Source organism: Coloeus monedula (assembly GCF_965178545.1).
Source record: "Coloeus monedula genome assembly, chromosome: 3".
Taxonomy (NCBI): Eukaryota; Metazoa; Chordata; class Aves; order Passeriformes; family Corvidae; genus Coloeus; species Coloeus monedula.
In genome coordinates, this window is record NC_138783.1 from 101,125,650 (window position 1) to 101,152,022 (window position 26,373).

Here is a 26,373-nt window from a genome sequence, read left to right on the forward strand (position 1 = left end):
TTTCATAATGCTATAGGACCTGAAAATAGAGGGAAACATAATATCCTTGCTTCTGAATGGAATTGTATACCAAAAACTACCACTTTCCTGGCCGAAGGAGATCAGGAGGCTCAAATGTCCTTTGCTGATCCAAAGCAGAAGACTGTAGATGTTTCCGAAAGTCTGCTATGTCAAAAAGAACACAGACATCTCTACATAGAGAATACTTATAATTCAGGTGGATTTGATCAGCATCTGGCCAAGCAAAGTGACCCCGCTGAAACAGAAGAAAGCAGAAATTTTAACCAGCCTTCACTGCTGTCACTCTCAGGTTTGGAACCTAGCAAGAAAGCACAGGATTCTCCCAGGGGAGCAAAAGTTTCCTTTATATTTGGAGATCCCGGCTTGGATGGTATCAGTCCCCAGACTCTTGGCTATGAAAGGCTTTTGGATGAAAGTCCAGAAGTACTAGAAAAACAAAGAGCCATTTATCTTAGTAATGCCAATGATATTAAAGGCCTGGAGTTGTCACCAGATGCTGAAAGCCTTCAGTTTGCTACAAATTCTGTTTATGCAACTATAAGCGATGGTAAAATATTTGGAGCTGCGGAAGGGATAGAAGAGCCTTTGCTGCATGATATCTGTTATGCAGAAAACACAGACGATGCTGAAGATGAAGATGAAGTAAGCTGTGAAGAAGATATTATGGTAGGAGAAATAAATAGGCCTGCTCTTCTCAGCCTTTCTGGTTCTAGTGATGACATTATTGATTTGACTTCACTTCCTCCTCCGGAAGGTGATGACAATGAAGATGATTTCCTTTTGCATACCTTAAACATGGCCATTGCTGCTCCTCCACCTGGTTTCAGGGACAGTTCAGATGAGGAAGACTCTCAGAATCAAGCGACACAGCCTAGAGACAACAAGGAGCAAGACAGTAATCTAGGCAATGATGACATTCCGGTGTCGCTTATCGATGCTGTCCCTACTAATACAGAGGGGAAGGGTGAGAAGGAGCTAGATGATGCCGTAGTCTCTACACTTCAAGCACTAGAAGCTTTGGCTGCTTCAGAGGAACAGCAGACGAATGACAATTCAGGTTCTTTCACCATAGTTACATTTATTCATTGAAAATCATTCCATCTCATCCATTTAGCTTTGGAAGTACTCCATTTCATGAGGGTTGGTTTGGTTTTTTTTTAGTTTTCCTTTTATTTTTTGCCGTCATTTTGCATACATCATATTTCATATTTAATGGAGCCACCACTGTTATTAAACTACCTGTCTCGGGAACTGTGCAATAAAGTCAGAGTATTCTTACAAAGAATATTTTTGTCTCTAATACACCCCCTTTTGCTTGTCACTTATCCAGGTGCCTCAGCTGCTGTCATTTAATTGACTCTTATTTTTTGTGGCTTGCAGGTGTAGCTATCCTGCGAGCATATAGCCCTGAGTCATCTTCAGATTCTGGCAATGAAACAAATTCCTCTGAAATGACTGAAAGCTCTGAACTAGCCACAGCACAGAAACAGTCGGAAAACACTGCACGTATGTTTTTGACCACAAGTGAAGGCTACCAACCACTTGTGGAAGAGCAGACTGAATTTCCCATTGCTAAGAATCAGGCTGGAGGGCCAGGAAAGAAGCCCTCACAGCCTTTGGCTGGTGGTCAGGCCACAGAGCTACAGTCAAAAGTTGTGCCTTCAAAGCAGATTCTTCATTCCGACAACATGGAAATGGAGCCAGAGACCATGGAAACAAAATCTGTCACTGATTATTTTAGCAAATTGCACATGGGATCCTTGGTATATTCTTGCACTAGTAAAAGGAAAAATAAGATGACAGATAGCGAAGTAAAAGCATCCTCTGATGGCAATGCTACTGTGAAAAAGCAACAGGGAAATAAAAAAGCAGAGTCTGATGAAGACCTAAAAGCTAAATTTGGAACTCTATCAGCAAGAGACAGCCAGCGCTTAAGCACTTTTAATGTGGAGAGAACTGCCTTTCGCCAAAGATGGTATGCTGCCGATGATGGGGCAGCAGATAAGCCAAGCCCAGAAACTGTTAATGGGAAGACTTTTCCAAGAGTTCCTGTCCTTGGTAAAACAGAAACTGACTGTAAGGATGAAGTGAATCCTGAGGTGGATCAGGATGATACCTCAGGGCTTAGCCAAGGGGAAAACTTCCTGTCAGATATGACTCCCGTGTCTTCAGCCAAAGACCTAAACGATGCAGAAGATACCGATTTATCTGCAGATGACCATCCTTCAAAGCTTCCAGAAGCTGAGCAGAGTGTGGCTAGACTTTGTGAATATCACTTGGCTAAGCGCATGTCATCTCTGCAAAGTGAAGGCCATTTCTCGCTGCAGAGCTCTCAGTGCTCTTCAGTGGACGCGGGATGCAGCACCGGCAGTAGCACATGTGCTACCCCTGTTGAATCCCCTCTTTGTACCTCTGATGGTAAGCACATCATCTCTGATCCATCAATGAAGGGCATTGCCTATGTTCCAGCTGATGAAAGAGCTGCCATTCTTCCAAACCATGGAACGACATACAAGGACCTGCACCAGCAGCCCGAAGCTGTGTGTCACAGAATGACGGTGCCTGTTGTGCATTCAGCAATTAATGCTGAACCACTTTTTGGCACTTTGAGAGAAGGATGTCATCGGATCCCCAAGATAAAAGAAACTACAGGTACAGCAGTAATAGAGTGTTTCTTGTGTTTATTCTTAAAGCTACAAGTTCATGTTGAGGTCTAGGCAAAACATTTCTATTATCTTTATCTGGAGCTACATCAACAAGCTGTAGAAGACAGTGAGATTAGACCTTCAGTTTATCTGTTCATTTTACTTGTACATGTTGAGATATTCTGATGAGCTGCATACAACTTCTTAAAAACCCTCTCATTACAGTTAAAATATTTGGAGGGACACTGACGGAGAGGCCTCTCTTCCGCTCTTTGGAAGCATCTCCAAAATCCATAGTCACTTGAGTTCCTTGTTAGATTATGAAATTAATTCAGAAATTATATTAATGTAGGGGAGCAAAACCTTTGATTCATTTCTTAGGTGTCTTATATGCCATTTTAGCAGGTTGTCAAAAACATGCCAATATGAATAAAAAGCTCTAAATGTTAAGAATAAGAAAATGTCACTACCTTATTAAGCAGGTATTTCCTTCACAATCTGACAGTAGGTGTTTCTTTACAGTTATAAAAAAATGCACAGTTTTTCAAAGGCAGCATTGAAATTCTTTCAGTTGGATTTTAAGTGTTTCTCCCTTCTTGGGTTGCAATACTCATGTAGCATAGTGTGAGAATGCATGAAAATCCAAAAGTGGAACAGATTAGGAGTTAGAATGAGAAATAATCTTTCTCTGCCAAAAAACTGCCACAAAACCAAACCAAAATTACCATGAACGCATCTTTCCATACTGTTTCAGGTGTAGTTAAAATGGTGTTTTAATCTGAAAGTATTAATTAGTTAATTGAAAACATGCAATCAATGTATTAGGGGAGATTTAGGATGTTTTGTACATGATTTGCTGTTCCTTTTCTTGAGTAAGTCTGCTATAGTGAAATCAAAAAATAGTTATTCATAAGTTATAATTTGTTGACCGATTGTAAAAGGCATTTCAGTGAAATACAGAAGACTGCTAATGATTTTTTGTGGAATATTTTGAGGAATGCAGACCATTGGGAAATATCAGGAAACCATTTGTCCTGACTGTTAAAAGATATTTAAAAGTTCAGTCTATGAGTATTATCAGGGTGATGTTTAATTATTCTGTCTGCTCTTCTACTACCCCTAGTGTAGCTTTCACAGAGCCTGAAAAGGGAAGACAAGGAGGCATGCCTACAGCTTTTCCTAGACAGCCTCTAGCTGACTCCATCATGCTATCATCCATGCTATCAGAATCAAAGGTGCCAAGTCAAAATGAAGACTCTTGTGACATTCCCAAAGTAAATCAGGCTTGTGGGGCAACAGTTAGTTTACGGCCATATGACATGATAGGAGGAAGCCTCAGGATGCCGCAGAACAAGAAAGTGCTGAGACGCAGCAGCAGCAGCAGCAGCATTGGAGGATCTGCAAGCATTGAGATGCTGTTTGAGAAGAAGGCAGCCACGACCAGCTTGAAATGCCTGGACAGCACCCGAAAGGATGAATCCAAATTGGAGAGAAGGGTGGAATTTTCCCTGGGCAAAAAGCTGTCAAAAAGTTATTCTCAGAGTTGTGTGTACGTCAGCACTGATAGGAAGGACAGTAAGAGGTGTTTGGGCACAGGCACCAGTCAGAAGGACTCCAAGCAGTGTCGAACATTGCCCTTGCGAAAGCTGACCACCAGCACCTGGAGGTGTCGGGGCCCCTTTAGCTATTGCTTCCTGAGCAGAGGAAATGATGACAACGAGGAGGAAGATGACCAAGACAGCCATCAGCTCTCACATCTCTTTGAACCACAGATCCCGTGTGAGCTCTCAGAACCAGTTGCTCAGTTGTTGTCCAGTAACAATGAGCAGAAAGTCTTGGAATCCCCAAAAGCTGCTGAGCCCCCATATGATGCAGTCAATGAGCATGAGAAGAGCAGTGCTGACACCCAAGGTGGCCAAATTGATGTGAATTTCAACGATGTAGCCTTCGATGCGCGAATCACACGAATAAATGTGATGAAAGAGAAAACTTATGCAATGCCTGATGGATTTATTGCAGCACAAAAGGATGCCAATGAGCTACTCTCACTGGTCCGAGCAAGTATGGGCAAGAGAGAAGATTTACATCCAGAAACATATGACCTTAAACTTTCTAAGTACAAACAACTGTTATCTTTGGAATCGAGACAGTTGGGAAGTGCCTGCAGGAAAATGGCCATGGCTGATAAAAGCCCTGAGGAAATGCTTTTAGCTATGACTTCCAGCTTTCAAGTACTCTGTTGCTTAACAGAAGCCTGCATGCGTTTAGTTAAAGTCATGAACTCTCAAACACAGCAGCAGGAAATTATAGCTAAGATAGACGAGGTTGTAATAAACTACATTTGTCTTCTGAGGGCTGCAGAAGCAGTGTCAGGCAAGACCTCTGGTGATCCTAGCATTAAACTCTTGGCTCGACATCCGAATACCATGGCCGCTATTGTAAGCACACTAACACGTTCTCTAAAAATGCTTTTAAACAAGTAAAATACAAAAGTCACTTCATAATCTACCTTTGCAAAGCCATACATAAAAAACTTTTATTTACTGTATGTGTATGAACTAATGTAACAAACTCAGCTTTCTCTGTATATTTTGTTATTTTATATAAAATAGGTATGAGATTAAAAAAAGTTAAAACACTGAACATTGAGAAAAGTAATGACTAGATCTGTCCTTCGGTTTATACAAAAGCAACAGCCAAAAACCCCTCTCCCCAAGATCAGAAAAACAAGCAGAAAAAAGTCCCATATAGGAGCAAATTGATGTTTGGCTATTTTTCATATAGTCAAATTTATGGTTGTATGAAGTGAGTTTCTAAAGCCTGTTATGTCAATGAAATTGTTTTCTGTTTCATCCAAGTTTTCACTTGGAGAATGCTCCATGTTTAGAATGATTAATTAAATCATAATGTATATAACACAATATTTAATGTTTTAAAATTATAATTTTTAAGCATTGAAAATAGCAAAAAGACATTTAAAATACAAGAGACTATTATAACTAACTAGAGAATATATATATAATAAATGAATCTTTTGTTCATATGGACTGAATTACCCGATTCTTCTTTTCTAGGAAATTCTGTATTTAAAAAAAAAAAGTATTGGATATATGAATATACCAGCTTCAGAGGGTATCTGATGTATTGAACTTTAGTGTTGGCATTTTAGACAGTGCAGGTAACTGTGGAGGACTGAGGACACAGAAACCAGAGTGATGGTGGTGTTCTGTCTGAAATGAAAGATTGGTGCCATAATGGTCAGAACAGAATGTATGAGGCAGGTCTACACACCCTTTCCCTGGTAAACGACAGGACCATCAGAAAATTCCTATGCTGTTTACTGTTTCATCATATATTTACGGTGCATCTGAACAACACGGACTGCATCTATTTTGTTAAATATTTTATACTTCATATTTTATGATTCTGAATGTTTAACTGTAAATAAGTTAGAAATAAAATGAAGTTTTCAGAATACAATAAATATCTCTGAAATATTTCCAGCTAGAGACAGTTCTTCTCTTGAGTGATGACAAAGGCAATTTGTGAATAATCTCTTCCATCTGAACCTTTCTGGAAAACATTTTGTAGTCTTGTGTTTGAGAGGCAGCCAAAGCAACAGCTCTTAATTCTGGCTGGCAAATAGGCTTTCACAAGAGCATCTGGTGAACTTCTCAGTGACCGAGGAGCAGCAGCCTCCGTTCTCCAAACTCATGTAGGTAATTTTCACCTGTTTCTCGTAACACCATGTACAAGGACTATTACTGCTCATGTTTTTGAAACTTACCCTTTTGGTTGAAGCACATGTGCAGCTGTCTGTGCTGAACTAGAAAGATTAAACCAACAAAATTGAGGAAATACTTTCTTGCACTTCATAAAACCAAGAAATGCCTTTTATTCTGACTGCAGAGAAACATCTTCAGAAACACAGTATCAGAAGCTTAATCTGTTGTCCGTAGTAGAAAAATCTGATTTCTGAGACTAATTCACTTAGTACATGGACCCACTTCAGAGGGCAGCTCAGAGATAGGCTGCAGGCTGAATTACACTCTTGCAGGGTGACAACAGCTTGTCCTGTGTGGTGCTCACACTCGGTGGTCTCATTCTGACAGCCCAGAGACTGGGGCTGTGAGTGCTGCTCTTGTGCTGCAAATACTATGTGGTTTGAGTATTTCACACTGGGGAAAAAAAAAAAGCTGAACTGTTACATTGGTATCTATTCCTTGATTGTTTTCTGAGTTTACAAAAATGTCATCAGTGATTTGGAAATAGTTTCAAAAATAAATTTAGGATTGTCACAACTAAGCATTGACATAGATCATAGGATTGTGTTACTTAAAGCATTTTTAGTCCAGTTCTTTTCATTCCCCTTCTTTTCAATTGATCTAATTTTATTTCAAAGGTAAGTAGATTTTTGTTCTTCTTACTGTTCAAGAACTTTTCTTATTGTAAATATGCTCATTTTGCTCCCTGAAGTTAACTATGGTCTTTTATTTTTTTTCTGTGGCAATGTTTCTTGTGTTTAACAAGTGGCAGGGAGGTGGGGGGTGTGGGGGTGTATTCTCTCTGTTTTAATCCATTTTCATAGAATCATAGAATAATTTGGATTGTAATGGTCCTCTAGAGTTCAACCCTTGCTCAGGTCTAATCAGATCAGGTTGCTCAGGGCTGTTTAAAGTGTCTGTTGGACACCCTCCGAGGATAGATTTCTCTGGGCACCAGTTCCAATATTTGACAATCTTTATGGCTAAAAAATGCAAAAATTCTTTTGGTCTAATCAGAATTTTCCATGTTCCAGCAATATCCATTGCCTTTCATTGTATCACTGTGCATCCTTTAGTAGAGTCAGGCTCTGTCTTCTCTCTATCCATTCATCAGGCAGCTGTAGGCTGAAATAAAGTCTCCCCTTAAGCTTTCTCTCCTCAAACTGAGTAAAAGCACTTTCTTCAGTCTATCCTCTCATATCATGTGCTCCAGCCCCTGGCCAGCATGGTCACCCTTCACTGGACTCCATGGTGTGATTTCATAAACCACCACCATGCTCTTGTGTCAGTTTTGATAAATAGGATCATCTAGCCAAGCTCTCTGGGGCATCTCATAGAAGGCAGTTTCTCCTTCCCTCAGGACTTCAGATATCCCCATCTGGTACCATGTGAATGTCTTTTTCATAATGTTTCCACACAGATATATATGCAGGCTTTTAAATGCTCCCTTATGAGAACTTTGTACAATGGTGCAGCTGCTGGAAATTATTTGTCTGCAGTCTCCTAGAATCACACATATACACAGGCATATTAAGTTAGTGTCTCAATATCATCCTTTGTCAGAAAGTGTTTTCGTCTTTCTTCTGGGCTTTGGGGAGATCTTACTGCAGCCTTTCAATACTTAAAGAGGGCCTGTAAGAAGGATGAGGACAAACCTTTTAGCAGTATGAAAATAGATTATGGGTTTGAATTACAGATACAAGGAAGAAATTTTTTTTTGATGGAGATGGTGAGGCATGGAACAGGTGGCCCAGAGTGGTGGTAGGTGTCCCATTCCTAGAAACATTTAAGGTCAGGTTGGACGGGGCTCTGAGCAACCTCATCTAGTTGAAGATGTCCCTGCCCATCGCAGGGAGTTGGACAGGATGACCTTTAAAGGTCCCTTCCAATACGAACTCTTCTGTGATTCTAAGATCCTGTGATTCAGCTTGTCCTGTCCAGCTAAGGACAGTCTTGGATGATAATAGATATAACTGTTATTAATTGTGGGGCATGTGACCTTTCACAGCAGTTGCTGTTGAATTATAGCTGATTTCTGTTAATCTTGAGCAATAAGATGACCTTGTCTTCCTGTGTCGCATCCTAATTGATTCCTGCATTAATTGTACATTTTAACTTTATGACATGAGGGAATGCCATCAGTAGGTACCTACTTGCACTAAGGCAGTAAAGAAATACTAAACAATGTAATATCATCTGGAATATATACTTTTATAAACTTCTGTACATACAATACATGTTTAGTGATTTTTAATTTGGCAAAATGACAGGCATCTTCATGTTTGAGTCCTTGAGTTGAGGCTGCTTTATAAAATAATTGGGCAAAGTTTGCCATTTTGACATTAAGTAGCGAAATGTACACTTTTTTCCCTTCTCTTTCATTAATACTTCATCAATTTGTGATCACTGGAAGATCCAGAATCTTTCATGATGTCCTCGCTGCTCACCAGACATGTGAAATAATAATTTGAAGCTGAGAAATGGATTCCTGAGTAACTTTGTCATACAACTTATATCAAAGAGAGACCTGATTACTGCATTGAAATCCAGTTAAATTTAGTAGTATTTTATCAGGCCTTAATTTGGCTCAGTAGGGTATAACTGTAGTATTGTAGCAGCAGATGTTAAAAGCCAGAGCCTCTTTGCACTAAGCACTAAACTGTTACAAACTGAAAACTTGTTTCATACTACCAATGGCGTAGTGATGAACATGTGGCACTAACATTAATCAGTCTTTATAATTTGCCACTCAAAATTCAGTAGTAGCTGTTCTGAACAAAAAGAAGGTGATCACAATCTTCCACTGCACTATCTGTGGAACAGCCCTAATATGTTTTCAGACCTAGATTTGGCCAAAGCCATAGAGAACTTGAGGCACTCATCATCAAAGTCTAAACTAAAATAAATAAGTTAAAATAAATTAAATAGTAAATGCATTTTCCTATAGGTGTTTGCAAGGTAAAATCTGAAATTTTCTGTCAGTGCTGATGGAATTTTGAAGACCCTGATGAGTGGAAATTCATGAGACTCGATCAAAACTTTTCCTTTAGAGCCTGTAAAGCAATGGATTCTGGGGAGAGTGAATTTTGGCCCATGAGATCTGGGAGCAAATCTTTGATTTCATAAGGGTGGGAGGCAAGGCAAACTAACCTAGCAGCCTGTTGTACTATAGCAAACGTAAGCATGTCAGTATTGATTTTGAGGTGCATTTCTTTTACAAAAAGACATTGTGACACATTTTTATGCAATAGGACATACTTAATTGCATTTTAAAGCTTCTTTTGTCATTCTGAAAAAAAGCAGTTATTTACTCTGAGCCTGCAGAGTTAAGGAAAAGTAAAAGCAATGTATTATATCTCCTGCTCCACTTTTTCTAAGTGGTTGTCTTATTGCACTGCATTTATGTGGACCTTATTGCTCTGGTTTCAAGGATGTTTTTTCCTAATGGTACCTGCACTTGCACCAGTCTTCTCTTATTCTCAAAACATTTGACATATATTACCTAGAAATACTTCAGTTTTTCACAATGGCTAACTAAGTTATTTTTCATTTATTCTTCAACTGTGCCTTCTTTCAGGATTACCTTTTTGCCTTTTTGATTAGAGAGATTTGAATTATATCTTGCCACCTGTTTAAGAGGTGCCTCTACTGCCTCAAAATAAGGCATGCACCTGTGTGATCCTTTTGCCATACTTTTAAAAGTGGAATGAGAGGGCATCCAGGAGTTTATCTACTAGCCTAAGAAGCCCCTTCTCATCTGTGAGGCCAAAACTGAAAAACATGAATATTGGCCAAGCTGAAATGTTTGTCACCTTCTCTCAGGGGAAGGCTTTCATTTTGACACAGCCAGAAATGGTTGTCCTAAGACTTATCCTCCAGGTGATGCTTCCCCCTTTCCATCATCCTAAAATGAAGCAGGACCTTTCAATCTAAAGGACAGGGATTACAGCATAGACAAAGTCCCTGCATCAACACTGCTATTCGTTGAAGTGTGAGAGCTTTTCTCTTGTCGTGGCAGCAGCAAGGCAGTTTCCACTGGGGGATGACACTTACATTTTTTCACCTTTCTCGGAAGTGGGATTAGATGTGTTCCCTCTGATTTGACTGTCCATTTGGGCAACAGGATTAAACAGGGACTGGCCAAAGGACTGGAAGCTTCACATCCCTGTTACGGAGTTCCACATTATCTGAACTGCTGAAATGTCTTTCTACAATATCTAAAGTTGTTCACGCAAATGAGGACTTCACAACTAAACTACCCATTTTTAAACTTGATAGCCTGGAAAGGGTGTGCATAGATTTCCTTTCTCTCTTCCAGTATTTAATTAGTCCTTGGCAGAATGTCATACAGAACTGTATTCATTTATTGGTATTTGATCTACCAGGTCCTTCCCAAAAAATGTCTGTCTGAGCTCTACCAGTGGATCTAGCACAAGCAGATTTATGTATCAGTTTGTGTCCCACAATGCTTATTTTCCTGTCTTGAACACTCACTCATGTGTTTTCAACACTTTTGTGAGAGCAGTTGAACTATCAGGCTGCCTGTTGGACAGTCCCCTGATAGTGTGGTTGAAACATATCCTCCAGGCCCTGTGTCCCCAGTTTCAGTGAAAATAAGGTGGGATGAAGGATGCCGAATTTTAATGTCAAGATTTTCTCCCTTTCTCAAAGAGATTTCTGCTGCTACTCCTCTATCTGTTACTGTGGAATGTGGGCTATTTGGCTCATCTCATTCTAGAAATGCTTCTCTCCATGCTGCAGATGGAGAAAGGCTCACTCTTCCAGCACTCTTATTTCTCTTGTGCCTTATAAGTAATGGAAGGAAATGTAAATTATTAACTAGATTAGATTTTTGGGTTGATTTTTTTTTTTGGCCTACCCATCAGTTCAGTCTGTTCCAAATTACTTGCTCAAACTGAAGCAGTCTGGTCTTTTGTTGCATGTTTATTACCCTTAATGAAGTCAGTTTACTATCCGTCACAGCCTTGAGCTGTGCTTATCAAGATCTTTCCCTCTGCCGGGGAAGTGACTTGTAGGAATTTTAATTTGGTGTTTCATGTTCTTGTGGATTCTCCTTCCCCGAAAAAAGTGACATTCTTTGTTGTTATCTTCTCTGTTAGAAAAATCAGAGAAATCTATACCCCTGTGATTCCTTCTTTGACCTTACTCTTCAAAGATAGGCCAGCTCTTAAGATGCAGCCATCGTTTTTGCTGAAAGTAGTGTCTTTAACATCCCTTATTTGTTTATGCTTTCCTTCACCTTCCCTTGGGCTTCTAAGAAACATACTTTATTTTGTACCTTTAATAGCAAAAGAGCTCCCTTTAAATTTGTAGTCCAGGCTATCTCAGAATATACAGAGAGTCTGTATCTCTGATAGATCCAGCAGTTATCTAGATGGATAGTAGGTGTCTCAGTATTTGCTATAAAACTTAGGAGTTGATACTTCCAAGTGAGTGTACAGCTTCTGTGAGACTGTTGAGTTACTGACCTGCAGTATATCCACCACTCTTTCCCCAGGCACTGTGCCATCTCTGATGAGCTGCCTCAACAGCTGCCACAGCACTTGGTAGAGTCAAGAGTCTCTGGTAGATAATTTGTGGCAGTTAATTTTATGAAGTCACACAGTGTGAGCAAATGTGGATATTAATTTGAAAGTTAAAAAGGAAAGAAGCTCTGTTAGCTCTGTGAGCTCTATTAGCAGGGCTTGCTTCTATATTTTAGACCATGTCTGTGTGGCTGACCATTTAAACAATTTATGGCATGATATGGGAGTTTTTATGCTGTTATGTCGAAGGTGATGACAACAGTGTGAATACATTATCCATGGTTACTGCAAAGGAAAAATCTCTGCAGTCTGGAGGGATAAGGTGTATGTGTACCCTCAGAATTATTTATTTATAGACTGTGTATCCCAAAGAAGACTAATTACTGGTAAGTTATGTTTCTTTCTCAAAGACCAATCTCTATTCTCTATTCTACCTGTGGATTATGGTAAAGGATAATGAGACAGCAGTCTGTATCAAGAAAGATGGAATTAAGCTTATAATAAAACAGATTATTGTTGTTTCTTACTATAAACAGAGAACCAAAAGAAGATAGTTGCCTCTAACACAGATGTGCAGAGGACTTCAATAAAAGCTGTTTATCATACTGAATTTTGGCTTTTTATAACTGTGATCTCAGTTTTCTTTTTCATAAATTTCAGATACTTATATTTTGCACTCGAAACCATGGCATGAAAAGAGATGTATTAAGTATGTTTCTCATCAAGGATGCATTTTTTTCTCATTAGGGGTTTCACTTTTGAAAGCAGTCCCTACCTTCTAAAAAGTAAAATGTTTACTGCAGTATCTTCTCTTTAAATCAGTGAAACAGAGTATTTAAAAAAAAATCTTCTTTAAATATATGGAAGAACAACAAGAGCAGGGCAGCAGTACATTCCTTGAGGACTCAGGATGGGTAAGTATTCACCAGAACAAGTCAGGATGTGCCTTGCAACTGATTCATTTGTACAGTGATAGGGCTTCAGGTAAAATATGGTGTCCAGGAAAAAAACCCAAACCAGACAACCTTTGCCTTGGAGATGCTTCTACGGAGTTTCCTGCCAGCCTGTCCTCCATAAAGACAAAGTTGCATCTCATGGAAAGGTTCAGGGACCTGCACCAAAACTTGAAGAATGTCATGAGGAGCCTTGGACAAGTGTTGTGTCTCTGTGGAGGCAGCCTGCTCAGCCCACATGGCTCTGTTTATGGCATGAAGGTAAGATTGCAATTTAAATATGTTTTCATATTTGATAAAGTCATTTTCAAGGCTGCTGTGCTTTTTTCTGACTGAATTTCTCTTGCCAGTCTTACTGATTTAAAAAAAATAGTTTTCTATGGTTTTTTTCTCTCTTGCTGTATGAAAGAGCCCATAAATGAGTAAATTAACTACTGGATGATGAAAATAAAACTGATTTTACACAAAAACTTGTCTTGCATGTAAAACTATAGCAGTACAGTCAGTATAGATTTGAGGTTTTCTATAAGAATTGCAGCATTGTGAGTAAAACTTTTTAAAAGAAACTTAATTTTGTATAACTGAGTTATCCACTGGCAACTTATTTAAATGACTTTGGAAGATACTATCGTCTACCTTTTTTTATTTGCTGCATTTTAAGTTTTATTTTCCTTCCCTGCTTATTCCAAAACTCAGGAAAATGCAGTTTTCTTTGCAAAGCTTGAAAAGGAATCTAATTTAAAATTGCATTGGTCTTCCTGAATGTCCTTATTTGTACTTCACAAGTTACACATTAATAGATTGGGAGTCGTTTTCCTTGCAGAAAAATTTGCACTGTTTATATCTCTTATGTCAATAGGACCTTTGCATTGAAAGGTACCTTCTTCTAGCTGAGCCTATTTGTGTTTTCTCAGTGCAGACAGGCAGGCTCAAGACCCATCTTAAAAGTACCTGGGGTCTTGATGGTCTTTGTAGATGGCTGTTCCAGGACATCACTGCTTTTACTTCCTTACCAAAGCCTAGACTAATACGCTAGTTCTAATATATTTTTTATTTAAATAGTTCTCTTCTGTTCCTGGTGCTTGTATATCAAATTCCAGATGAGATCTGACCCCTTTTCTGATAGTGGTAATACTTCTTCTCTGTGGAAAATTTCTTGTCTGGCATAACTCAGGATGCCTTTTACCCTTCATGCCTGAAGCACACTGGTGGCTTAGAGTCATTCTGTGAATTACTGGTATGCTCAGTTCTCTCTCGTTAATCAATTAAAACTGATGAACTCCTAAGTTTCCATGGACTTTTTTTCTTTCCCCAGGGCAGAATTCATCTTGCTTGACTGTGGTTGTCTAAATGCTGGTTATTGGGTATAAATCACATAAACACTCTTTGCAGTCAATGCAGGGAGAGAAAGAGATCTCCAGAGGCACATTCAAAGATGTGTGGGATAAATCACCTCCTGGATGTGTTTTTTATTCTCTTTCTGTCGACAATGTAGAGAGCCTAGACAAGCAGCTCATCTCAGTGTTGAATATAGGGAGATGAAGAGTTTTACTGCCTTCGCCCCTGCTTTCTCTTCACACTGTACTGTTTTAAATTTTAACACACATCTATTAGCATTTGTCAAGGTCATCTACTCCTCACTTTTTCTAGTGACATCTGATCATCACCGAATTGATGATGCTTCCTATCTTTGAGTCAATAAAGTGCTTGGAAAGGCACAAAGCACATTGTTTCTCCACAAAAAACGCATTCAAATCAAGGGATGTGCAGCTGTTTCCAGTATGCTTGAGGATGTTGTTTAGCCAGTTAGAACACATATCCCCACTTTTCAGACTTTTTTCCTTGTTTGCCTTATTTACTTACTTACAAAGTTTTAATGCACTGTGAAAATTTAGAGGAAAGTTTCTCCAAAGCTACTGGAGACATTTGTGTGATTACTTATAATATTTTTCATGCCAAGTACTTCTGAAATTGGTTTCTTTTGTTTGATCATACTGCTGATTTAAAACTGAACAGAGTATTAATTCCACCAAAGGTGCTTAAAAGTGAAGCTACAGCTCACTTTAGCAGTGAACAGTAAGAAACTGTTCCAGAACTAGTAATGTTAAAGATTTTCCTTGAGTTGCTAGGGCTGAATACTGGTGCTTAAATGCATTTGAGGTTCTTGAATCAAAGTTTCTCTTACTGGATCAGCAGAATATGGTTATTGAAAGAGGAAAAATTAGGATTAATTTAAACAACTGAAGATGTTTTTATTAGAGGTCTTCAAATGTGAGCTAGTCATGCTGGGCTTCCTTTGAACTGGAGAGAAGTAGGCACTACTAGATGCTACTCATATCACTGGAAAGTAAAGATCAAAAAGAGGCATGTGAATTCATGTCTAGGAAATACCCATTTCTCTCTGATCAATTATTATGGAAGTCTGAGCTGACCAGCTCAAATGTTCATGCTTGCCTTGTAGATGCTTCAAGTGGTTTGTTTTTAAAGCCAACAAATGAAAAAACTCAGCTGAGAAGTTATACATGTGTTGAATTTCTTCAGTTCAGAAGGTTTATGAAGCTTTCTACATTTTCCTGTTTTGTTGTTTGTTTGTTTGTTTACATTTATCGTTATATTCATAATGTTTTCTCTTCCTTCTTTTATGTCATGGTATCCTGTTAGCCCTTTTGGGAAGCATATTTGAGCCAGTAGAGGACAGCATGGAAGAATAACTGTGATAATACTCCACAACCTGTGTTGATTTTGGCACCATCATGTCTGTACTCCTTTGATTTGGGATGTACCTGCCTTCCCAGTCTTCCTGAGTGCTTGGGGACTAGCACTGTCTGCCAGAGGTCCTTGTACATATGCACTGGCTTCCCTAAGCCCTTTGTAGCACCAGTGCTGGAGATAAAGCAATGAGCTTTGATAGCTTGAAAAAGAGGGTTTAGGTTCTATATAAATCTCAATATTTAATTTTGCATCAAACATAAATAGGAGTGATTATGAGCACTTTATAATTGTTCAGAATTTACAATAAATCTTTCTGAATCCTCATCAGTGTTTGTATAGAAATTACATAATTTTTGTTTTGCAGGATCTAGAGTGGGTAGAATTCCCAACTATACTTTTCTCTTATTTCTAAATCCTGTTTCAAGTAAATTGCAGGTCAGTATAATAAATAGCAAAAAAAGGCAGATGGAGAATGTGAAACATAATTTCAGGAATAATGCCATAGTTATAAAGAGAAGTCAAAAGACTGTTTCTCTGTTTTAAGGCGAATGCCATGTTTTTACTTTGAGCATATGTTGTTATTTTTGCCGAGGTGCATAAAATCCTTGTGTAGTTCTTACATTCCAATTCAAAAGGCCAAGGTTTTCTACAAATGAATCTCACAATCTACAATGGGCCATTTAAGGGGATTGTAACAGCTGTTTGTTTACACTTATTGTTTAGGATGCACATCAATTTCCATGAAACTACTCACACTGCATATTCACAGCTTTCATTAAATCTCTTTTTCAGTTCAAAATGGGTAAGTATGGTCTTTGTCTGAAGGTTAAACTGGTTTAAAAGCAGTGAGTTTGTTGACAAAGCAAAGTACATTCTGATGATTTTAAAATATTCTGCCAACACTTCAGAAAAGAACTACATCAAAAGCAATCCATCCTTCTTCACTCTTTGCTTTGAATGTGCATCATTGGTGATGTCAGTGGAAGTCTAGTAAAACAGTTGTTAATTAACTTATGTCCCTTCTCCCCGTGCTGCAGAATAAAAGCGCAAAATGTTGTAGGAACAACCTGAAGAGCAAACATTACCTTAGTTTGTTTGTTTCTTTATTAATAATTGATCATGAAATGTTACCAAATTCTCCCAACCTGTGGTGACATTCCTAGGACTGGACCCCATCAATCTTGCCCCATCCTGATCATTACGATACACAAGTTACTGTAAGACTTGCTCCTGCAAACACTTCTTGACCCAGCATGAGTTAGATTTGGTTGGCAGTTTAGAGTAACAGTGTCCTCCTGAATTATACCTTTGCAAGCAGCAAAAAAAAGAGAGGCTGAAAACCTAACATGAATTTAAGTTAAATTAAATTGAATTGAAGTTGTTTTATGAGCTATCCTGCAAATAAACAATCAGAGCATAATAGTGGTTCTTAAATGAAGATCAGAAAGTAAAACAGACCAAAAATCACCCAAACCTTCATTCCTCCTATTACTCTTTTCAAAGTCGGAAAAAACCTGCATGGAATAAACATTGAAAATTTGATATTATTGCAATAGCCTTATGTATGGATAGTTGTTCCTTTAATTTAAAACAGTGGCCAGCACTTGCCTCTTCGGATATCCCCGTTTGCTCATTTGACTTAGTGAAAAGGCTTGACCCTGAGATTTGTTTTACATCAGGAAAAAACAGATACTTTTTGCTCTTGTGCTTTTCAGGTGGAATCCATAGAGAATGCTGTGAGCCATCCTAGAAACAGCAACATGTCAAGCTTCTCTGACAAAGAGTAGAATCCCCCTCTGTACAGCCATATCTGTGTACTGCCTACTTCACATCTCTTTGCTTTCTACATGTCCTGTTTCATCTATCACTGACATCCTAGTGCCTGTCCATTGAGTAAGAGTGCTGTAGAAATCATGCATATGGGAAACAGCAACGTTATTTTTGCATAGGCAGGAAGCTTTAATTTTGAAATGTCCCAACTTTTGAATGTTTGACTTATGACCTTCCCTGGTATTTTTAGTTAATTTTAGCTAATCTTCTAGAGTTAGGAACCCCAAACAAATCTCTTTGCATGTTACATTGATATTCACACAGATTTTGTACCTGTTCCTCCTGGATAGCTGTTCTGCAACCTCACTCCTTGCATAGCTAGAAACCTCTTTTTTATTTCCAGATTGAAACAATATTAATCTTTGTTGCAACTGGGGCCTTAAATGGTTCTCTTCCAATCTGTGATAGAATCTTTCCACTTCACATAGAGTCACATTCCCTCTGGTTTTCTTTAGCTAATCAGCAAACTCTTTTACCATTTTAATACACGAGGTTCTTTAGAATCCACCTAATCAGGCCTTTGATAATCATCTGTCTCCACTGACAGTACCTCCTATGTACATACTACCATCACATTTACATTTTTCAGTATCGGCACATCAGTAGCTCTTAATCATTCTGGCACTGATTAGTGCTGGTGGTTAAGGTTGTTACCCTTACCTGTTGACACTACACATTTATCCCATTTCTATTACTTCTAGTCCTGGAAGATATCTGATTCTTCCTAAACTTTATCCTCCCTAAACCAAACCAACCCAACCCAACCCAACCCAACCAATACAATATAAAAACCACAGACAGAATAACAATACTATAAAAATGTTGTGAAATCAGGAATTCACTTGGTGTAAAGAAGTGAAGAGTGAAAATCTCATTTAATGAAAAGTTTAGAAGAGTTATAATTTAGATCCATGTTGTAATTGAGTTTAGTTATCCTTGATACCCAACAACAGGAATGCCAAACAGCTGTGCTAGGCCAAGTGAGAAAGTCACTTAGCCGTAGATGAAACTTGTCATGAGAATATTATTGATGGTGCTTTTAAGCTGGGGCATTTCTGTTTCACAAATGGCAAAGAAACAGAACAATTAAGCCCATAAACCAAAAACCCATCAGACACATGAATAGCTTTCAAGCTATTTCAATGTTTCAAACGAAAAAAAAAAAGAGTTTAGGCACTTCTCAAAGAATTGGACTTTTCCTACAGCATGTCAAAGCAAGCACAGACAGGGAGGAATGGTGACATAGATTAGAAGATATCTGAAATCCCAAGAAGAGAGTTCCCAATGGAAGCAGCAAAAAACGCGAGCATCGTTCTAGCAAGGAAAGTTGTCACTTTTTGTTCTTAAAAACAGCACAGACTAGGAGCCTTGCCAGTCCCAGCAATGCAAAAGTATTGAATACAAGGTTGTTTTTTTTCAAGCAGATGAAACACTGGCAAACCTTGGAGGTGGGAAAAACAGACAAAACTAAAAAGTAGGATGAGAGCTTCAGACAGGGGGATGGGAACTCAGTACCACTGGAATCTCTTTGCATCGTCAAATTATGTGGCCCATCCAAGTAGAATATCTGAATTTTCCAAGCAGGATGAAAAAGAAAGTGACTAGAAATCGTTCCAGTATTACGTAAAACCACGTGCCATTTTTTATTAAAAAGTGTAAACTAAGACTAGAGGGTAGGTTGAGGCAGGGACAGCCATTGTGTTCAGACTGAAAGGTCTAGGGCACTTCAAGAACTCTGCTGTAAGTGTCACCAGAAAGCATGGGCTACTGGATGGTGACTCTCAATAAAAAAAGTGCCTTTGAAGAGAGGCATTTTAATTTTTTTCCCTTAAAGGTCACGAAGAGATAACAAGTTATTTTACAGCAATACTGAGATTTTTATTTGATTCTCCTAGCCAAACTCTTAGTTTTAGTTCCATTATACATATGTACCCTGCAAGCAGAATTGGAAGGAGACTGTGTGTGACAATTCTTTGCAGGAAAAATAAAATTATTTTTACAGTCATGCATTTAAGCAACACGTGTTGAAGCATTAAATGAAAAATATGTTTTCTTTCTGTCTGCTAGATCAGGTAATATTAAAGCCAGATAGCTTCTTATTACAGTTAGTCTACTGCCTTTAGGTTTCAACTGGGGGGAGAAAAAAGAAACAGTGCAGTTGTTTAGAAATATTTCTAATATCACCTCAGGTCTTCCAGCAATCAAAATGAAATCAAATATTTGAGTACAGAAATTTTTCTCTTTTCTGTGCTTTTATTTAGAGCATGAGAAGAATTTAAATGGAAATGTGAACCAATAATGAAAAAGAATACAAAGTATAAAATTACTAACAGGAAAAAACCCAGGAAGAAATAAATGTCTTGTATCCACCTTGAAATATTCTATACTCTTTTTTCTCAAAGTGAACAGATATTTTTATTGATTTCCAAAGTGCATGTTTGTGCCTCTAGTTGCAAATTAGTTTTTCCAAGACACTGATTTCAAAGGTATGCTATTCTACAGTCTCATCAATTGTATAGGTCCATAAGATCCATTAACCACTTCAGTAGGAAAGTAAAAAGAAAAGTCTGTTCTTTACTTAAATATTTGTTTCACTGCTGCCATCTTAAATTTGACCTACCTGGTTCACAACAAGGGAAAACATTTAAGCTCTGTTGGTATTTTCTATGTATACAGCTCACACTAATGGATTGCTGCAGTATCACTCACCTGGAAAGATAAAACTCCATCAGATCAGTAGAAGGACCTTACCAGTCATAGTGAATGACAATGAAATAGTTTTCGATAACAAATTTTGCAAATTTAGTTTTCTCAAGACCTTTTTTTATCGAAGGAAAAATTCACTCAAACTGGCAAATGCATCTTATCTCTGAAATATTCAGATTTGGTACTTAAGTCTTGACATGACTTTTAACAAAAGAAAGCACACAGGAACTAAGAAAAGTAAATTTTTTAAATTATTTTGGGTTTAGTTATGTAAAAAATAAATACCTGGTGATAGAAGATTAGAAAATAGAGATTAGGTTCTTAAAAGACACAAAAATCTAAAGTTAAATTGTGGTGCCACTTTCAATTATCTTTTCTCACTCCACATTATCTAAAGCTACCCGGGAAAAGTAGATGCTGCTCCAGTTTGAACAGGTAAACATGTCTTGTTTCATGTATTTTGTGGCTTTATTGACATCTCTTGAGTATTTACAAAGTGTGGGGGGAGAGCAATTAAACATTTTGGAATATATCCTAATTAATTTTGAAATTATATTCTCTTCTGTTTTTTCTGTGTAAGCTCTCAATCAATATTTGATAGCTTGGTATTTTTAGTGGTTTGTTTACATTAGAGTGGTCTTGTCCCAGTCTGTCACTTTAAGCTTTTCAGTTATTTTCAGAATCTCAGATAAGCTTGACTGCAAGACCTAATCTTTTAGTTCATGTCTTCATTACAGATGGCATCAAAATCAATCCTTCATTAAGATCTGTTGAACAAGGCCAATGCTGCTACATCCCCAGCCAGTGTGAATCAAATGCTTAATGAGACTATCTTCTGATTGCTCATGTCTTATTAGCAAATGAATGAAAGAAAAAGTAATCATAGTACCTTATCAGGTTAAACAAGCAAATCAGAAGGGGCATATTTATTTTTCTTCCAAGAGCAAGAACAATCAAGAGAAAAAACACATAAATCACTTAAGGAAAATCCCAGAAATAATACTGTGCATGCAAATTATGAGAGTGATGGGAAGATAAGAAGATCTTCAGAGCTCATAACTTTGAAGATTCGTAACTCTGAATCTGTTCAGGAACAGATTTTAACATCTGTTTCATATCAGCCTAAATGGAGATGAAGTGAAAAGCAAATATTTAATATGAGCCTCTGACTCTCACAATAAAATACAAACATTTCCTACAGATAATTTTTACTGAATATACCTTTACAAACATGGGATGAACTGACTTTGCTTATTCATTTTGTTACTTATTCTACTGCCACTTATGGACCAAAAAGATCCTCATTCTAAATTTATGGATGCATCTTTTCACAGTGCAAGGCAAGGAGATTTGGTTGCTGTATTTTATTTTTAAACAGAACTCCAACTAAGTTGTTTTTCTGTTAACACTCAGTGTGGCATTTATCAGACAAATACTAATCATTCCACCTTCACTTTATAGGCAACAGATTAACAATGGGCAATTCTGAAACAGAATTTCTCTCATCTTAAAGAAAATATCTAAAGAAGCCAGATTATTTGTGCTCAAGAAATGCTGGGGTTTTTTTTCTGTACTCCCTCTCAGTGGGAACTGTGTAGGAAGACTGGGAGGCTAGTGCAATTATGGAAGTCTAGTTCATAAACATGTAGATGCTGGGGAGATAAATCCTGCCAGTAATAGAGCTTGCTTCTCATTTGCAGGAATTTCACTGCTTTATAACCCAGTTTTATTTGAATGGGCACATCTTGAAATCTTTGGCTGCAGCTCAGCTCTTACAGAATTTTCAGATCTAGGAGGACAGGAAAAAAATCTTATATTACAGATAACAGCAGAAACTGAAGGCCTTTAAAATGTGAGAAAACATAAAAATAAAAGGAAAACAGAAAATCAGGATGCACGTGTAAAGGTTTTTTTGATGTTGTGACAGGCCATTACACAGATGTTACTCCCTGTGTTAGTCATCTGTTACATATTTGAGGCTAATTCCTGAAGTTGTGCAGATTTAGACACAGTTAGACACAACCCTTGAATACTTCTACTGACTTCAAGAACTCAGTGTAATCTGATTTCAGTGCCTCATGTCTTGCAATTCTCATTTTTCTAGCTTTATTTCAGCTTCTACTTTTAAGTGCCCAGGCATAAGTTCATAAGGCTAAATACAGTAGGAAATGACTGAGTTCTCTGCATTCTTGAATATTTTAGTCAGAAGTGGCATCTAACATTAGCTGTGGTAAACACCTCTTCACAGGTCTTTGTTAGTGAAAACTGTGGGAAAAAAAAAAAAAAAAAGCCCCCTTGACTTTCCAGCAATTTTCTACCAAAAGCTTTTCCTCTCTTTGAGGCAGAATCCAACATTGTCCTGTGCCACTCACTGCTGGTGTGCTCATGGAAACATTTCTTCCCAGCCTTGGTAATACCTTGCTCTCCGAACCTGATTCAGTGGAAACAGCAGCAACTTCATAACACAACCACTTTTCTCCACCAAGCCCAACTCTACCACGCTTGCTTTCCCTGAATGTTCCTCTTCAGCCACATTGTCTGAGTTAGGTGGAGGGTGGTTGTCTAATCCCAGACTTTTCAGATGGAGGAGTGTTGCTGCTCTGGTTAATTCAATGATTTAGATGCATCTAACACTGGAAAATATTTCCATTACCTCCACTCTGGGGGCTGCTATTCAGAGCCCTATTCTTTGCATGGCCTGCCCCAACCTGTTCTCTCTGACAGGTGCGAAAATTGGGAACCCAACCAAGAATAAAAGTGGTAGTATGTTCTCATCCCCAAGGAAAGGGGAAGAATTTAATTAATTCCTACCTAAATGATGGCACAGAGAAACATCTTTAGGTATATCTTAAAAATTCAAAATAATTGGAGTAGCCATTTTAAAATGACATTTGGGTGTGACTTCCAGAGAGAGAAACTAAGAATCCTTTTTTAACATGTAGAAGATAAATGCCTTTGGTAATATTGACTGGCATTGCAAAAGGAGAGACATAGGTGTTCATAGAAACTGTCTCTAAATGCTTTTCTAGGTCAAGAGCAGCATCCTAAACTATGTTTGCAAACTACCTGTTAGCCAAGGAAAGCAGTGGCACCCTGGTATCACCAAGACTATCACCTAATGCCCCCTAATTAGGAGAACCCCGCAGTTTGCTTCAGCTCTCTTGACCCATGATTTTGAGGGCTACCTGAAATGAGAGCAGTCTAGAGACTATTTGTACACAGAAGTGTTGAAACCCCTGGCTGGCAGAGGCAATTATCCTGGCTACTTTTGCTCACCTCTGTATTTCATAACCACCGAATGTCACCAAATGGGAACTGAATTAACAAGAAAAAACCCAAATCCTCAAGCAAATAACCCTGCTAAAAGGAAGATCTTATTCTTCTTATATCCTCTGGTTGCTAGCCTGAGTAGACGAGAGAGGTCCATCTTACCCAGTTTTTTCATATCTTAATAGAAGAGACCATGTACAGAAAGTCATTGTAAGAAGGGAGGTTTAGGGCAGGGATCATTAGCACCAGGCCCCAGCCTTCTCCTTTCTCTCAGAAGGTCTTTGATCTGGGAGTAAGAAACAACTGTCTTCTGGAAACATTCAACAAGAAAAATTTTGACCCCCCCAGTGTATCCGTCCACTGCAGCTACAGGGAAGTTACTGCCACCTCACCAGCGTTATTTTTACAGCATCAACAGAAGCAGAAATCACAGTGCCCAGGCCCTTTGGAAACTGTTATTGGCTGCAGAAGTGCAGGACTTCATCTTCAACCTCACTCTGCTTCTAAGTAATGAGTGTGCTGTGTCATAGCCAAGGTTTAGAAATCTGCAGAGGATCTGGGTATGTTGTTTTCATAGACTCATTTGAAATTCAAACTTCAATCGAGTAACTGGTTTAGAACAAAATGTGTTATTCTGCAGTGCATTATGTGGCAAATAATTATGTGACGAATTTCAAGTTACAAAATGTAAACATTTTTGCTTGAGAGCATGAGGAAGTGCTTCTATTTTGTTACAGTGTTAGTGTTTCTTTTTACCACCACCTGACCTGAAAGCAGTTAATGGAAATTTTTCAAAATATTCTCTATAAAAATTGGATCTGAGCAAATACCAAACTCTAAAAGTGCATCTTGCATAACCTAGAGGTGATTTTGAAACAGGTTTTTTTAACAATATGATGGCCAGCTTTCTTCAAACAGATTAAATATTAATTATTTTTAAGCTGTGCAATGGGATGCAAGGGAGGACAGCAAGTGTGTGCACATGGCAGGAGATTGATATCTGGGACACTATGATAGGAACCCAAACCCTTGAACACTACTGGTGTCCATTCCTGATTTTTTCACTGACAGATTGTATGATCTTGAATAACTCATCTAAACATAACAAATCAGAAGGCTTTTAAGGATTTAAGAATTTTAAAGATTGATAGGTGAAGGCTTTAAATAATCTTTGAAGGAAATTTTTAGTTGGTGCATGCACATCCAAAGAGAAGCCTCAGCAGGGATTTGGCAGTGCCAGATGAGATGCATGTGAAGGAAAGCAACTAATCCCCCTAAAGTTGTACTGGATGATTTCCTCATTCTAGAAAGCCAACCTTTTATTATAGAAGTACAACCTATATGATTTTATTTTATTTCCTGCAAATTCTCTTCAAATTCTAAGGAAGAAAAACTATTTGTGTAGTGAAGAATGGATATGGGAGAAACACTTTATTCTGGAGGACATTTTAAGCGACAGAAAAGAAAAAGGGAACAATTATTTTCTTCCTTAACTGCATATAATTTCCCACAGAATATTTTGTAAACAAATGACTGGGGCCATAACCTTAATTGTTCAAAACTGTTAAGCAAATTAATCTGTGAATTTATTTTGAAGTACATCAGGTTCTCTCTTACAGTACTGGGCTTTGAAAGTTCACAATAGGTTTCACATGAGAAGCATGAGACTGATGCTGGCAGTCAGTTTATTTGCTTAGGTTGGGACAGGAGCAAGAAGAGAAACACTGCAAATGTTTACTCTGCATAAAATAATTTAATCACATCCATTAAGCTTGCAAGACTGAGTCAAATCACAGAAGCCTGTAGCATTGGTGAATTGCTAGTTATTCTCTGCAGAATTATGGGAAAACATTAATGACTAACATTTTATTAATGCTGTTAACTTGATAGTTTTTTAAAAATAAAGGCCAAGAAGAATTACTGCCTGTAACACTTAGAGAAAAATTAGTTTGAAATTGCTTTGTGTGATACATGTTTTTTCCTGAAAGTTCTCAATCTACTGTAAAATCTGTGCAGGCATAAAAGCAGTGGGTGATCATTTAAAACATCAGCAGAGCATCTCTTATATAAGGAATTATGCTGTAAAACCATCTTAGCGTGCATTCCCTGAGAGACTGTGCTGTGCTCTGAAGTCTAGGAAGTGCAGACAATTCAGTAGGTGGCCCTACACCCAGCCAAGGAATGAGCTTTAAGAGTATATCCATGTTAATCTCTGGTTCATCTTTTAGAGCTGTCAGTTCCTTATGCTGAATCTTTCTGCTGTTGAAATGTCGCCCTTAAAAATACTATTTTGTGAAAATTGTTAAATTCTGACCTTTGAAAGGGCACATCCTCTCTTTTCTGAGATTCTGGTCCTTTTTGGTTTTTTTTTTCCTTTGCTGTATTTATGGCCAGAATTACATTAAAAAAAAAAACCAAAACAACCAACCAACCAACCAAAAAACCCCCACAACCAAACTACAGCAAAGAAAGAACAAGACTACATCTTCTCCCTCCCCCATCCCCCTCCCCCCCCACCCTTTTCCTTAGAGGAAATCAGAATTATGTTTCTCAATGGAGATGTAAAGGTTTGGTTTCTTATTTTGAAATTCAAATAAGTGTACATGCCTTTTTTTTTGCTCTAACAGCAAAAACAAGCAGAAGCATGCATCAGTGTGTATGACAGTATTTGCAAAAAGTAGTAAATTGCCAGCACCATCTTAAAATGATCTATGAATAAGAGTCAAATTCTCTAAATAATTTTACTAAGAGAAGTGTTCAGGTTTAGCAACAACCAAGCACCACTGACTGTGACATAAGCAGACTTTTCCTTGTATTTTGTAATTTGGTGGTCAGAGACATCATGAAGTGGAATTCAGATTCATTGTTTCTTATGAGTTTGATGATTTTGAACCTACTTTGAGTATGAACACATTATGTGTCCCAC

At 38.1% G+C, this 26,373-nt stretch overlaps 1 protein-coding gene across 2 annotated transcripts in view; it reads left to right on the plus strand.

The window, feature by feature from the left end:
• The window catches only part of FRMPD4 (FERM and PDZ domain containing 4), a gene marked incomplete at both ends in the record, with an annotated part of 407,102 nt that extends 401,953 nt beyond the window's left edge, over positions 1-5,149 (plus strand). For both annotated transcript variants that reach the window (XM_082278916.1, XM_082278917.1), the window contains 3 exons: positions 17-1,078; positions 1,402-2,673; positions 3,795-5,149. In XM_082278916.1, coding sequence (XP_082135042.1) covers positions 17-1,078; positions 1,402-2,673; positions 3,795-5,149 — 3,689 coding nt within the window. The remainder of the gene's footprint in view (positions 1-16; positions 1,079-1,401; positions 2,674-3,794) is intronic.
• Positions 5,150-26,373: the final 21,224 nt, after the last annotated feature.